The sequence below is a fragment of the Aedes albopictus genome, chromosome 3, assembly GCF_035046485.1.
Source record: "Aedes albopictus strain Foshan chromosome 3, AalbF5, whole genome shotgun sequence".
Lineage (NCBI taxonomy): Eukaryota > Metazoa > Arthropoda > Insecta > Diptera > Culicidae > Aedes > Aedes albopictus.
Window position 1 is genome coordinate 170,157,659 of NC_085138.1, and position 14,744 is coordinate 170,172,402.

Genomic DNA, 14,744 nt, shown 5'->3' on the forward strand with positions numbered 1-14,744 from the left:
ACTTTCAATCACTTTCTGCCTATAATCATATTTTGCCCGTCATCCCATTTGACGCTTCATCGCTGCCGTCAGATCCAACGACCGCAGGCAGTGGCTCACATTGCCTCCCAATAGGGGCATTCACAACGATGGGCTGTGTCGGCGAACACTAGTACTCCTGCATGCATGACAAATGGAACCTCTTTAGGAATTAAAAAGAAACACGTGGAAGAATCAGAACTGAATCACTTAAAATTACGTTGGAGTTTACCAGAGTCAATTTCCCCGGAATCCCAAGAAATACCTTTAAAATCCCAGAAGGCTCTTGAAGAAATCATCAAAGGAAGGAGAGATTTCCGGACGAAAATTCTGAGCATGAGCATGAGCATAGATGACCGCACAATTCGTAGTTGCTACTCCGTGATTGACCAGAGCAATCGAAATTGCTCAATGAATCAATGAATAAGGCTTGGGACTAGCATACTATACTCAATGTGCACAGTTCGAGAACTCACAAGTAATGTCAATAACGGCGCTGGCCACGTCCTTACGGTCATCGAGGAGGGAAGGGAATGTTAGTAAGACAACCGTTGTTATAGAGACTGGGAATCCCAGTGTCTCCACGATTGTCTTGGTAAGGAATTTTTGTTAGTAGAGTAGGGTACATTGTCAGGTCTAGGAGTCACCTATGGTTGGTGATGTGATCTGACAATGGATCAATAAACACTTTCGCGCACAACCGATCACTTTTCTATATGAAAACATGTCTAATAAAAGAAATCCTGTCGCGCGTATCCACCCCATCAGGGAGCAGAAGCTTTAAGCCCATTCCACACAGGAATGAACTGAACGCGACATAGGACAAACCAATGATCCAAACCATATGCATTCACGACAAGAAACAACACAAAACTAAGCATCTATTGTTTTCGTTTTTGCGCAAGACCATAGCGAACGCGCCCATCTGTAGCGATGCATGCACAGCAAGGAACAAAACAATTCTCAGAGATTTCCGGACGAAAATTCTGGAGAAATACCGGAAGAAACCACGGTTGAAATTCCCAGAAATAGGAATCTTTAAAGGAACTCTTGGATAAACCCCAGAAGCAACTTCTGGTCACACTTGGAAAATCTTGAAAGAAATTCTTGAGGGAATCCTCGAAGGAGCTTCGGGAGAAATCCAAGAAAAACTTTAAGAAACTCCTTGAAGAATCTCAGAAAAATCACAGAAGAAAGTTTTGAATCAGTATCAGAAGTATGTGCTGGAGGAATTCTGAAAAAGGAAATCCTTAGTTTTCATAGTTTCATCGTATCATGGCCAAAATGGGTACCCTGGTTTTATATTTCAGTTAAAAAATTAGGAAATTTTGCGTAACATATCAAAAAATTCAAAGATGTTTGTTTTTTAGATTTGAGGTATGACTTTTTTTTGAATAAAATGTTAGATTTTCCCATACAAGACATTTTTTTAAATTTAATTTTATTTTGAATCCTTATAAAACTATGGATACCAAAAGCATCAGGAATCACTCAAAAAACCAATACAATGCATAGTTTTATGAGGATTCACAATTTTAGGCAGTTTTAAAGTAGCTAGTATAAAAATATATGACTCTCTATATTCAAATTCTTTCTATATTCTCATATTCATGAATAAAATATATGATTGGACCGGTCCAATTACCACCATTGGTGCCGGTTAATCCGTATTTCCGGGCCCATGTTTATACAAAACAATGATCGAGATTTTCGGTAGGTTAGTGGCAATATCGGTATCAACCAACCTAAAATTGCTTCATCATACAGTATATGACCAGCCTGAGACCATAAAACATGTTGACTTTGTAGCTGCAATTTCGGATCAGGCTTCCCGCGGGGCCATGGCTGGCAATGGCCACTTTACGGTATCCTAGGCTCAGCAATGTGGGATTCAATATGGTATAAGGACATGCTACCAAAAATCCGGATTTTGCGAAAATCACGATGATTGTTTTGGTATTTTTCAATCAAATTCATTTATTATTTATCATCCCCCCTTGACGAGTCAACGAGCAGTGTGACAAAAGAAGAAAATGAGAATTGTTCCGGTCTAATGAGCCAAAAATTTGAAAAATCGGTGGAAAATTGACGGAGATATGATCATTTTAATTTCGTTGGTACCCGGGCACCCTGCCGGCATTCCATATAATAAAAAATCAGAAAGCCAGATCAGAGTAGTTTTAGAATGATAAATGTCTGAATATTATTGAAGGAAACATTTTTTATTTTAGGTAGACCAATGAATGGTAAATTTCTATCCACAAAAACCACTTACACATTTCTTCATACTTCTAGGTTACTGCTCGGAAGGTGCAGACCGCGATCGTTCAATGAGCGGTGACTCCGTAGGACTGCGATTCCGAGGTTCACGACGGGGTTACCCAAGCCATCAAGGCTCGGAACAGGAAACTCTATCATGGATACCGGAACAGGTGGGTCCTGTCATAGTTCATGGGTCGCATCATCACGATAAACCAGAGGAGAAGCAAATCTCTCCAAAGCACGAGTCTGGCCACATGCAAAGTAAGTCACAACACCAAATCCACCCTCAGCCGCAGGACGATTCCTATCTGGCCATACCGAAAACGATGGCTGGCTCCAGCAGCTCCGACACGCTAACCGGTAAGCAGCATGGCACCCATGTTAGATATTTGAAGATTAAATTAGCTACAGTTTGCATCTGTTTACTTACAGAAGCTGCAATGAGTGGACCTTCGTCGCCGTCCAATCTGAGCAGTGTCACCTTGGTGGGATCGACCGGGTCGGGTGGACAGGACAAATCGGAAGCTCAAACACCCACGGAGGGCACGTTTAAATATGGCAAAGCACCGACCTCTCCACTGCCAGAACGTGTTTATCCAAAACAACGGAAAGATATTCCACCAACAATTTGTACGACGGACACTTCCAGCACGATAGAACAACATCAACAGCTTCCACCACAACAGGAACAGCAGCAGCAGCAGATTAAAATACCTCAAACGCCACCAACAGTAACAACAACGCCGTGTCACAGTCCATCCGCTGTCCAGCAACAGCCGCAGCCACTGCTAATCACCAAAGACCAACCAACGACAGTGTGCCAAAACGGACACGAAGGGCCGAAAATAATAACTCAACCTTATCTGAGCACAACAACCACAACAACGGTCACGATAACGACAACAACTACCACAACGCCTGCCAAAAGTATCTCGCCGCCCCAACTACTGCCGACGGACCGAAGACCAAGCGTTGGACACAACATTGCCATTCCACATGCTGCCCTCTGTCAACATCGCCATAGCTTACAGCTGAACGGGGACGGCAGCTTCTTAGGGAAGGTATGCTCATTTCACTAAGTTCCCAGTCGTTGTTGGTGGAGTGTTATACTTATGACACACATGTGATACAAGAACCACTGTACAATTGCGCTTGAAATGAGTGCCATACTAAAAATTCTCTCAGTTCAAGTCAGTCTTGTTAGAATTTTCTTGACACTGCGTACCGTTGTACAGGAATCACACTCGTATCACATGTCTGTCTGGGGTATTAGCCTAACTTGACCATGTAGGGGAAAGGTGTCAACCGTGGGATGTTCATTCATTGTCATTAATTTATTTAGTTGAACTTTGCACGATGAAAAGACTGAGTGAACAATTCTAGGTTTGCCTTGGGAGCTTCCCATACTCGCCAGATCAATTTCGACTTGATGGGTTTGTGCGTTATTCTTCACGTTATCTTTCACCATCTGAATTTTTAGCAAACATTGTTTTTGCAGGGTTGTACCCGGCATTCTTGCAACATGTTTTGCCCAGCCTGCTCATGAGTCTTACTATGAGTGCCATGAACGCAGATCACCACCGGTCTTATAAGCGTTTTGTAAATATTAACTTGAACTACTCGAATCTTCAATCGTATGTTTCAATGTTTCGTTAGAAATTTACGTGAACTATGTATGAAAGAAAATCACATACCGTATCATCTAACTGTTGAAGGTTTCCCTCTAAATATTTCCCTCTCGCACAACCCATTAAACTCCTATCAAGCTATGTCGACTGGTTGTTCTGATAGGTTTATGCTTTCACACGAATTCACTGCCTGGCATACAGCTTTCAAAATACCTGATCCGTCCGGGGAGGCGGAACGAAAGCGGAGTCGCGGACAGGAAAGCACACACTACACTGCTGCTGTGAAGAACTAATTTGCATTATTCCAGATGAACTAGTGGAACAAAGCCGCATACGTGCAATTTACAGAATTAAGGGTTCGTTAAGCCCGACTTTGTGTTTATATCAAAGGCAACAATCTGCTACTCGAAGTAAGTGTTACCGCATCGCATGCTGCCAGCCATCAACGGCTGTTCTGGGGAGTTAATGCACTGAGAGGATGGATTCTATTCGGCAATAGCACGAATTGAAATTCAACCCTTTTCCGGGAATATTGAGTTTCCGATGTGCGATGGAGGTTATGCTTAAGCAGAATAGGAAGTTTAGCTATATCCTGTCCTACTAATATGTGGAATTTCGAATAGTTCATCTGTGTACCACTAATGCTAAATTACTTGAAAAACCGCGTACCGTATTTACCGTACCCTCAAATAATGAGACCTGCCCTGCAAGGTATGGAGAAACATGTCTTTTCTATGCTCTATCTATAACAAAACCTCATTGATTCATTTAGAGATGATGATGCCTTTATCGTACCTTCGAAAAACCATTGTAGTTGAGTAGGCCCACCGTGCACACTACCACTATTACGGATGATGAAGTAGACCTACCTTGCATAACCTACCGTGGTCAGCATAGCTGTCACTGATAGGTATGAATGAGGACAAAACAAAACAGAACGACAGATAGGGATCAAAAACGATCCAACGAATTAAAACGTGGTTGATTTTTCTATTGCTATACTAAAATACGTTAAAAACACTTGAAATAAACATAGTTTCTAGTTGTTTATTGAACTCGTAAGTACACGACACAGAATTACACCTAAATTATATGAAATATATTAATGAAATGAATTGTACTACACAGACACACATAATTTGTTAAACATAGTTGCGGACATTGAACAAACAGGTTAAAAAGGAGGGACTAAATACGTAAGTAAAATTTGTTTGTTAACATGATTATATAATAATTATAAATAAAACTCCGCAGCTTAAAGCATTCTCAACCCGCAAAAACCGAGTTTGCTAAAAAGGCTTCCCGAAAAACCACTGTTGTTCACTAACCGTAACAAACTTTAAGGTATTTACCTCGAAGTGGAACGCATTAGCGTTCGGAATGTCGGTCTCTAATAATACAACGAACAAGCGCCGCGGCGTCATCCGACAGCTGACGGACGAAGAGAGCTCCGTTGCCGCCCGTTGTCCTTCATGCGATCGGCCAGATGTGGCAGATAGATGGATGGTCCAGTGTGATCTATGTCAAAGGTGGTTTCACTTCTCCTGTGCAAGAGTCGATGAGAGTGTGCGAGACCGCAGTTTCGCATGTGGAACCTGCGCACTTCAACACGGGTTGGAATCCACTAGATCGACCACATCCAGCACAAATTCGGCGAGAAGACGGCTCGAGCTCCTCCGGTTAGAAGAGGAAAAGGAACTTCAGGAGAAACTGCTAGCGGAACAAGTCGAAGAGGAGGCGGCTCTGCAAAGGAAGATAGTGGAAGAGGAACGGGAGCGTCGAAAGAGGATCATGCAGGAGAAGCTGGATATTGCCAAGCGGTATATCAACAAGAAGTACGAGGTGCTGCAGGAAGAGGAACGATCAAATCATGGTGGGAGTCGGAAAAGTCATTCCAGCACTCGAAGCAAACTGAGCGACGTTGAGAAGTGGGTGAATAATCAAAATTTGGCCTTGGTAACTGGATCCGGGACGAGTCAAGCCCCCATCGGTGCCACGCCAGTTGTCGAAATTGACCCCAAAACAACAGCTAGTAGTTCGTGTGGCGGTGCAGTTCCGATCGTTTCCGCGCAGGCTGGTGTTCCCAATACATCTGTAGCAGCTACCGGTCCGTACAACCTTAACAATATCGCTTCTTGGGGAATACTGGTACCCCGGTCGGGTCAGGGCCCAGCGAATTCAGCTTCGGTTCCCCCTCCATCGCTACCGACAACGTCCAGTACTCCGGTGCAGGAAAAGCAGATTCCTCGTAGCAGCAATCACGTAGCAGCTGACATTTCTCCCCCCGCGACGACGCAGCAAGTTGGGCCAGCAGTGTACGATATGGACATTTCTCCACCTCACGTCGGCGAACGGTCTAGAGCGGATCTAGAGCGAGAGCTGCAGGAACTGCAGCAACAGTTAGCCAACCTCAAACGAAGTTCGTCCAGTCAGTATCACTGTCCAGCTCCTGGTGGCATCAGCAACGTTTCAGTTCCAGTAACTAGCCTAAGTAACATGGCAGATACAGGTACGTCAAACTTGCATGTTTTGTTTCAAGCGACTCAAGATGAAGGTAGACAGGCGCAGTTTCCGCGCAGTTACCCAGTAGGGACTCAGGCAAATGTTAGATTCGCTACACAATGTACCATACAGAACACGGTTCCAAACACTAGCTTTCTTCCTCGCTGGAACCCGATGGTTTCATCAAGTCGCTTAACGTCAAACCCACCAGGGGTTCCCAATCCGAGTTTTTACAACGATCCCAATGTTCTCGCTGATAACTTGTTCCAGCAGTATGAACCAAGAATTTCCAATCCCAATACCCGATCAACTTTGTCGGCAGAAGCACCTTCCTATCCTTTTATCGCGAGTGAAAGAAGTGCTTCGAATCAGATAAGTCAGCCAGTCGCTTTTCCGGTTGATGTTATCTCCCGCCCTTTCGTCGCGAGTGTGCCGAGTGTCCCAAATCCAATCGTTACGCCAGTAGTGTCACAACGAGCGGTTCCTGATCCATCGGCCAGGCATTGTGGACCGAGTTCGCAGCAAATCGCCGCGAGGCACGTCGTGCCCAAGGAGCTTCCGGAGTTCGCAGGTGATCCCATAGAGTGGCCATTGTTCGTGAGCAGTTACAACAACTCGACTCGAATGTGTGGATATACCGACGACGAAAATCTTATGCGACTACAACGCAGCCTGAAGGGGAATGCGAAGGAAGCAGTTCGGGGGCATCTCTACCATCCGTCATCCGTGCCACAGATTATGACCACCTTGGAAACCCTATACGGACGCCCGGAATTAATAGTAAAGTGCTTGACGAGCAAAGTGTATTCTACTCCGGCGCCAAAAGCAGATAAACTGGAAAGTCTCATCAGTTTCGGACTCGTTGTGCAGAACCTCTGTAGCCAGCTGCAGTCTATGGGTATGGAAACCCATTTGGCCAATCCCTCACTACTCCAGGATCTGGTAGACAAGCTGCCAGCTAACATTAAACTGGACTGGGCTATGTACCAGCGCCACGTTCCAGTAGTGGACTTGCGTGCTTTCGGCACCTATATGACCACAATTGTATCTGCCGCTAGCAAGGTCACGCTTTACGCAGAGCCGTCTACAAAGCCAGAGAAGCCTAAAGGGAAGGAAAAAGGTTTCGTCAACGCCCATTCAACGGAACCCAACAGACACAACGATCGCGACAAGAAGGAGGAGACAAGCGGCGTGAGTGTAGGCTATCAACCAAAGCCGTGTCTGTTGTGTAAGTTGGAGGGGCATAAAGTGAAGGATTGCGAGGGATTCAAGCAATTAACGTTGGCGAATCGATGGAAAACTGCTCATCAGCTGAGCCTTTGTCGTCGCTGTCTGATTCCACACGGAAAGTGGCCATGCAAGGCCACAGTTTGTGGAGTAGGTAACTGCGAAGCGCGTCATCACAAGTTGTTACATCCTGGAGATCCCCAGTCGTCGGTTATCGAAGGTACGACGCCAGCATTAAACCAGCCCGCATCGTCAGCGACCGTGAATGTGCATCGACAGCATCCGTGTCCGGTACTCTTCCGAATACTGCCAGTTACACTTTACGGGAAAAGTGCATCAGTCAACACGCTAGCGTTTCTCGACGATGGATCATCGCACACGCTTATCGAGAAGAAGTTGGCCGACGAACTAGGCGTTGAAGGCGAAGTGGAACCCCTGTGCATACAGTGGACAGGCAATATACGACGAACAGAAAGTGAATCCCAGAACGTTCAGCTTGCAGTTTCGGCGATTGGTAACGATCGGAAGCATTCTTTGGACCATGTGCGTACGGTGGAGAACTTGGATCTTCCTCCACAATCGTTGCAGTACGAAGAAATGGCGCGCAAATTCGACTATCTGAAGGGTATTCCTGTGAACAGTTATTCTAGTGCTGCACCTCGTATCCTGATCGGCGCCGACAATGCCAAGTTGTTGCTGACATTAAAGAAGCGAGAAGGAAAGTACTGCGAACCAGTTGCGGCGAAGACTAGATTAGGTTGGACCGTCTACGGGAAAGCGGAAGGCCTTAACGACTCGCCCGAACATCGTCTACTTCACATTTGTGGCCGGTCGTCTGATCAACAGCTACACGATGCAGTGAAGAGCTTTTTTTCGATCGAAAACGTAGGTGTAGCCCTTGTCCCGCAAGTCGAAGCCGACGAAGATCGCAGGGCACGCGAAATTCTGGAAAGGACAACCATTCGCACAGCAACCGGAAGATTTCAAACAGGTCTGCTATGGAAGTTTGATTGTGTCGAGTTTCCAGAAAACCGATTCATGGCAGAGCGACGATTGACTTGTCTAGAACGAAGCCTCTCAAAGAAACCGGAATTATACGCGAACGTCCGTCAACAGATACTCGACTATCAAGCAAAGGGTTACGCGCACAAGCTTACCGATGAAGAAACTAACCGCAGTGAACCAAAAAAGGTGTGGTATTTGCCGCTAGGAGTCGTGCAGAACCCGAACAAACCCGGAAAAGTTCGGGTCATATGGGATGCTGCCGCCAAAACTGGTGGTGTTTCACTGAACTCAATGCTTCTACCGGGTCCGGATCTTCTCACCTCGCTTCCATCTGTATTGTTCCGCTTTCGCCAACGAGAGGTTGCCGTCACAGGCGACATTAAGGAAATGTTCCACCAGATTATCATTCGTCCGGAAGATCGACAGGCCCAGCGTTTCCTGTGGCGGGACAGTCAGGAAGACCCGATTCAGGAATACGTCATGGACGTAGCCACGTTTGGGTCTACATGTTCGCCATGTTCTGCCCAATACGTAAAGAACAAAAACGCTGAGGAATGGAAGCAGAGATATCCCGAAGCAGCTGCAGCCATAGTAGAGAATACCTATGTAGATGATTATGCAAACAGTGCGGATACGGTTGAAGAAGCAGTTCGCGTAGCACTCGAAGTGAAGGAGATTCATGCTAGCGCGGGCTTTGTAATTCGGAACTGGCTCTCGAATTCCGGACAAGTTCTTCGACGGGTCGGGGAACAAGGTTCAGAAACCTCGAAAACCTTTTCAGTGGGAAAGTCAGCCGATGCAGAACGAGTTCTGGGTATAACCTGGCTTCCAGAATATGACAGCCTCCTGTTCGCCGCCAAGTTTCGCCCTGATATTCAACATCTACTAGACGAAGACACGATTCCAACCAAGCGTCAGGTGCTCAGGGTCGTGATGAGTATTTTTGACCCCCTCGGACTGGTGGCGGCATTTGTTGTTCACGGCAAGTGCTTGATCCAAGACATTTGGAGAGCAGGCGTCGACTGGGACGACCAGATTCCACCGGAGATAGTCGATCAATGGCGGCGATGGGTCGAGGTGCTTCGTAATCTAGACCACGTGGAGATCCCGCGCTGTTACTTCCCTGGATACGACCCACGCAGCCTTCAGAGCCTGGAACTTCATGTTTTTGTCGATGCGAGTGAGGCAGCGTATGCGAGTGTCGCATATTTTCGAATTGTCGATCGTGGGCATGTCCGCTGCGCACTTGTTGCTGCCAAAACTAAAGTGGCCCCTCTTAAACCGATGTCAGTTCCCCGGCTAGAGTTACAGGCTGCAGTCATTGGAGTAAGATTAATGAAGTCGGTTCAGGAGCATCACACCTTACCGATCAGTCGTCGTGTGATCTGGGGTGACTCGAAAACGGTGCAGTCCTGGATCCGTTCTGACCAACGCAAATACCGGCAATTCGTGGCCTTTAGGGTCAGTGAGATCCTCAGCGAAACGAGTACAGACGAATGGCGATGGGTTCCGACGCGGCTCAATGTTGCAGATGAGGCCACAAAATGGGGCAAAGGACCATGCTTCCAAACTGACAGTCGGTGGTTTGTTGGCCCTGAATTTCTGTACAAGGACGAATCTGAATGGCCTATACAAGAGTCCTCCCCGCCGGACACTTCGGAAGAAATGCGCGTGGTTCACGCTCACCATCGAGTGGCTCCGGAATCTCTGATTCAATATTACCGGTTTTCCAAATATCAACGGCTGCTGCGGACCGTAGGATTCGTTCTTCGCTTCATTGATTCCCGCCGTAGAAGAATTGATCCCGAACGGCGTGATTCCAGGACATTGTCAAAAGAAGAACTGTTGAAAGCAGAAGTTGTGCTGTGGAAGCTGGTGCAGGCCGAAGAATACTCTGAAGAGCTAACAACATTGCGCAGAAATCATCAGTTGTCACCGGAATGCGGCAAGCGGCTGGAGAAAAGCAGTCCACTGCGGAAGTTGACAGTATTTTTGGACGAACAAGGAGTCTTGCGGATCGAAGGACGAATTGGTGCGGCCAAATGTGTTCCATACGGGTCCAAGTTTCCCGTGATTCTTCCGAAAAAGCACCGTTTCACCGAGTTACTCGTTGAATTCTTCCATCAGCGCTACGCACACGGATTTGGAGAAACAGTAACGAATGAACTACGACAGAGTTTTCACATCCCAAGTTTGAGAACAGTTGTTCGGAAAGTGGCTAGGAGTTGTCCATGGTGTACCGTATATCGCGCTGTACCGAAGGCACCTCGAATGGCACCTCTTCCAGCAGTACGAGTGACCCCTTATGTCCGGCCATTCACATTCATCGGAATCGACTACTGTGGACCGTTCATGATTCGGATCGGCAGAAGCAGCGTAAAACGTTGGGTTGTGCTCATCACCTGCTTGACGGTACGAGCCGTACACCTAGAAGTCGCCTGCAGCATGTCCAGCGAGTCGTGTAAGATGGCGATCAGGCGGTTTATAGCCAGGAGAGGTGCTCCACAGGAGATTTATAGTGATCAGGGCACGAACTTCATCGGAGCGAGCAGAGAGCTAAAAGCGGAAGTTGCAGCGGTGAATCGTGTCTTGGCAGGAAGTTTTACCAACCGTGACACTCAATGGCGGTTCAATCCCCCCGCCGCCCCCCACATGGGTGGCGTGTGGGAACGCCTAGTACGAACCGTGAAGACTTCGTTGGAATCTCTGTCGATCAGCAAAACACCGGACGAAGAAACTTTCAACACTCTCCTCATTGAAGTCGAAGGAATCGTCAATTCCAGGCCGTTGACGTTTGTGCCTCTAGAAACGGAAGATGATGAAGCGCTTACGCCCAACCACTTCCTTATGCTGAGCTCAAATGGCGTTTGCCAGCCACCGCAAATGCCAGCAAAGGACAGTGGTCGGTCGCTTCGGGCTAATTGGGACCAGGTGCGATGCTTACTGGATGAATTTTGGAGCAAGTGGATCAAGGGATACCTGCCTACCATCTGCCGTCGCACGAAGTGGTTCGACGACACCAAGCCAGTCAACGTTGGAGACCTGGTGTTTATAGTCGATGAAGGTATACGGAACAGCTGGATACGCGGAAAGGTGGTGAAGGTGATTCCTGGCAGCGATGGAAGAGTACGAAGAGTTGATGTGCAGACGAACATCGGAGTGTTGCAGAGACCAGTTACCAAAGTGGCAGTGTTAGACGTGGCAGTTGGAGGTACAGCTGAGGATGACCACTAGCAATACGGGTCGGGGAATGTAGTTGAGTAGGCCCACCGTGCACACTACCACTATTACGGATGATGAAGTAGACCTACCTTGCATAACCTACCGTGGTCAGCATAGCTGTCACTGATAGGTATGAATGAGGACAAAACAAAACAGAACGACAGATAGGGATCAAAAACGATCCAACGAATTAAAACGTGGTTGATTTTTCTATTGCTATACTAAAATACGTTAAAAACACTTGAAATAAACATAGTTTCTAGTTGTTTATTGAACTCGTAAGTACACGACACAGAATTACACCTAAATTATATGAAATATATTAATGAAATGAATTGTACTACACAGACACACATAATTTGTTAAACATAGTTGCGGACATTGAACAAACAGGTTAAAAAGGAGGGACTAAATACGTAAGTAAAATTTGTTTGTTAACATGATTATATAATAATTATAAATAAAACTCCGCAGCTTAAAGCATTCTCAACCCGCAAAAACCGAGTTTGCTAAAAAGGCTTCCCGAAAAACCACTGTTGTTCACTAACCGTAACAACCATTTTAACCAAACACATGTTTATTAATATTGCGCTTTTTTCCGTTTATTAATAAATCTATCGTTTAACTGGTCTCTGTTTTGTTTGATATTCCTTAACATCATCACAGTCACCTAAAAAATGTCCACATGAAACGACATGCAGAATGAAAAGATTTTCTTCGTTATCATCGATTGGTACAGTGAAACATATTTGTAAAATCCAGTTTAATTACTTGCTCAGTGAATCAAGTTGCGTACGTTACGTCTTACAGAGTTGTGGCCCTCACAAGTTCCTACCCCATGCTTCCACGGGTCAATCGATGACAAAGAACGCCAGCTAAGAGTGTGTGCCTAGCCAGTAGTGCAACCTGAGCACTGTTGTCCTTCGAACTTCAGCTAGATTGAGGAGGTACGTCTCGAGGTGTTTCGTTAGAGTTTCTCCTAGCGATATTCCCGGAGGAAGCTTTAGAGGAATTCTTGGAGGAATCTCTGCATTATTTCCCGTAAGAATCCCTGGAGGAATTGACTGGAAGAATTTCTGGAAAAACTCCTAGAGAAATACCTTGAGGATTTCCTTGAAGAATCACTGGAGTACTTCCAGGACGCATCTCTGGAAGAATCTCTGAAGGAACTCCTGGAGGAATATCTGGAGGAATTCCAAGAGGAATCTCTAGAGGAATTCCTGGTAGAATCCCTTAAGAAATTCCTGGAGGAATCCCAAGAAGAATTACTGCAGAAATCCCATAAAGAATTTCAGGAGGAGCTACTATAGAAATCGCAGAAGGAATCCGTGGAGAAATCCTGCAGGAATCCTAAGGAGAGTTCATAGAGAAATTCCTGGAGGAATCCCAGAAGCAGTTCCTGATGGAATCCCTGGATGAATTACTGAACAATCCTCAGGTGGAGTCCCGGAAGCGATCCCAAGAGGAATTATTTTGGGAATCCCTTAACAGTTTCTGGAGAATGTCTTGGATTAATTCCTGTAGGAGTTACTAAAAGAATGGGGTTTTAATATATTGAAAAAAAAAAAAATCATTTTGAAATTTTACGCTAAAGAGCACGTTTTTCTGGGCCTTTGACTTTGTTCAGATTTTTAGAACTTTATATTGATACCTAATATCAATTTCGAAGATATTTTTGAAATCACCTTCCGACAGCTAGGCAACTGCTTGACAGCTCCACCCAGTATAATATCCGACGAGGGTTGATTCAACCACCACCAAAATTCATGAAAATTTGGGTTTCGGCTTTGTTTAGCATGTAGATTCAGAATATGGAACACCGCTTAAGAAGCCAATTCCAGGAGTAATTCCTCATGGCATTCCAAGAAGAATTTCTGGGGGGATTCTTAAAATAATGCCTGAAGTTATTCTTGAAAGAGAAGGAATTTCCAAGTGAATCCCTGGAGAAATCCCGGAACCAATCCCATGAGGAATTCCTTATGAAATCCCAGGAAAGCTTTCTTAGTACATTCCTGGAGGAGTTTTTGTAGGAATTCCTGAAAAAAATCTGAAGGTGTTCATTTATGCAGTAATTTCTGAACAAATAATTGAAGGAATCCTTACATGGACTCCGTAAGTATTTTTTGTACATTTTTCTAAAGGAATTCCTGGATTTTTTTTAATAATCTCTCGTAAAAGTTTCAGATAGAACTCCTGGAAGAAATTCCTAAGGAACACTAAGAATAATTACAGATGGAATTAATGGAGCAATCACTAGCAGAGTTCTTGAAGAAATATGCAGAGAATCCCCGAAAAAAATCTCTGAAGAAATACCTGCAAAATACCTAAAAATATCCCTGGAGAAGTTCCCTGGAGGAATTCGTCGATAATTCATTGCAGAAGTATTTGTAAAATATATGAAGGAATCGAGGGAGGAAGACTTGAAGCATTTCTTGGTACATACATACATTTATTTGTTCAACATCGTTAAGACAAGACATAATCAACAATAGTACGCCACAATACTCGGTTTGTGGCTGCCGCTCTCCATCCTCGGTCGCGCCCAATGCTCGCCAAGTCACGCTCCACCTGGTCCGCCAATCGTGCTCTCTGCGCTCCACGCCTTCCGGATGCCAACCGGATCAGTTGCAAACACCAGCTTTGCAGGGTTGTTGTCCGGCATTCTTGCAACATGCCCTGCCCACCGTATCCTTTTGGCTTTGGACACCTTCTGGGTGCTGGGTTCGCCGTAAAGTGCAGCTCGTGGTTCATCCTTCTCCGCCACACACCGTTCTCCTGCACGCCGCCGAAGATCGTCCTTAGCACCCGTCGCTCGAAAACTCCGAGTGCTTGCATGTCCTCCTCGAGCATCGTCCACGTCTCGTGCCCGTAGAGAACCAC

At 45.7% G+C, this 14,744-nt stretch overlaps 2 protein-coding genes across 16 annotated transcripts in view; both read left to right on the plus strand.

The window, feature by feature from the left end:
• The window catches only part of LOC109402762 (ras-specific guanine nucleotide-releasing factor 2-like), an 839,143-nt gene that overhangs the window by 212,198 nt on the left and 612,201 nt on the right, over positions 1 to 14,744 (plus strand). For all 14 annotated transcript variants that reach the window (XM_062861325.1, XM_062861329.1, XM_062861315.1 and 11 more), the window contains 2 exons: positions 2,314 to 2,640; positions 2,713 to 3,341. In XM_062861325.1, coding sequence (XP_062717309.1) covers positions 2,314 to 2,640; positions 2,713 to 3,341 — 956 coding nt within the window. The remainder of the gene's footprint in view (positions 1 to 2,313; positions 2,641 to 2,712; positions 3,342 to 14,744) is intronic.
• On the plus strand, positions 4,703 to 12,494 carry LOC134292264 (uncharacterized). 2 transcript variants are annotated; one of them, XM_062861314.1, is made up of 3 exons: positions 4,703 to 4,966; positions 5,037 to 5,104; positions 5,163 to 12,494. In XM_062861314.1, the coding sequence occupies exon 3, from the start codon at positions 5,289 to 5,291 to the stop codon at positions 11,874 to 11,876; it is 6,588 nt and encodes a 2,195-aa protein (XP_062717298.1). In that variant the 5' UTR covers positions 4,703 to 4,966; positions 5,037 to 5,104; positions 5,163 to 5,288; the 3' UTR covers positions 11,877 to 12,494. The 2 variants fall into 2 exon arrangements, 1 of the variants encoding a protein (XP_062717298.1); XR_009999549.1 differs by having other exon boundaries at positions 4,703 to 12,142; positions 12,213 to 12,494.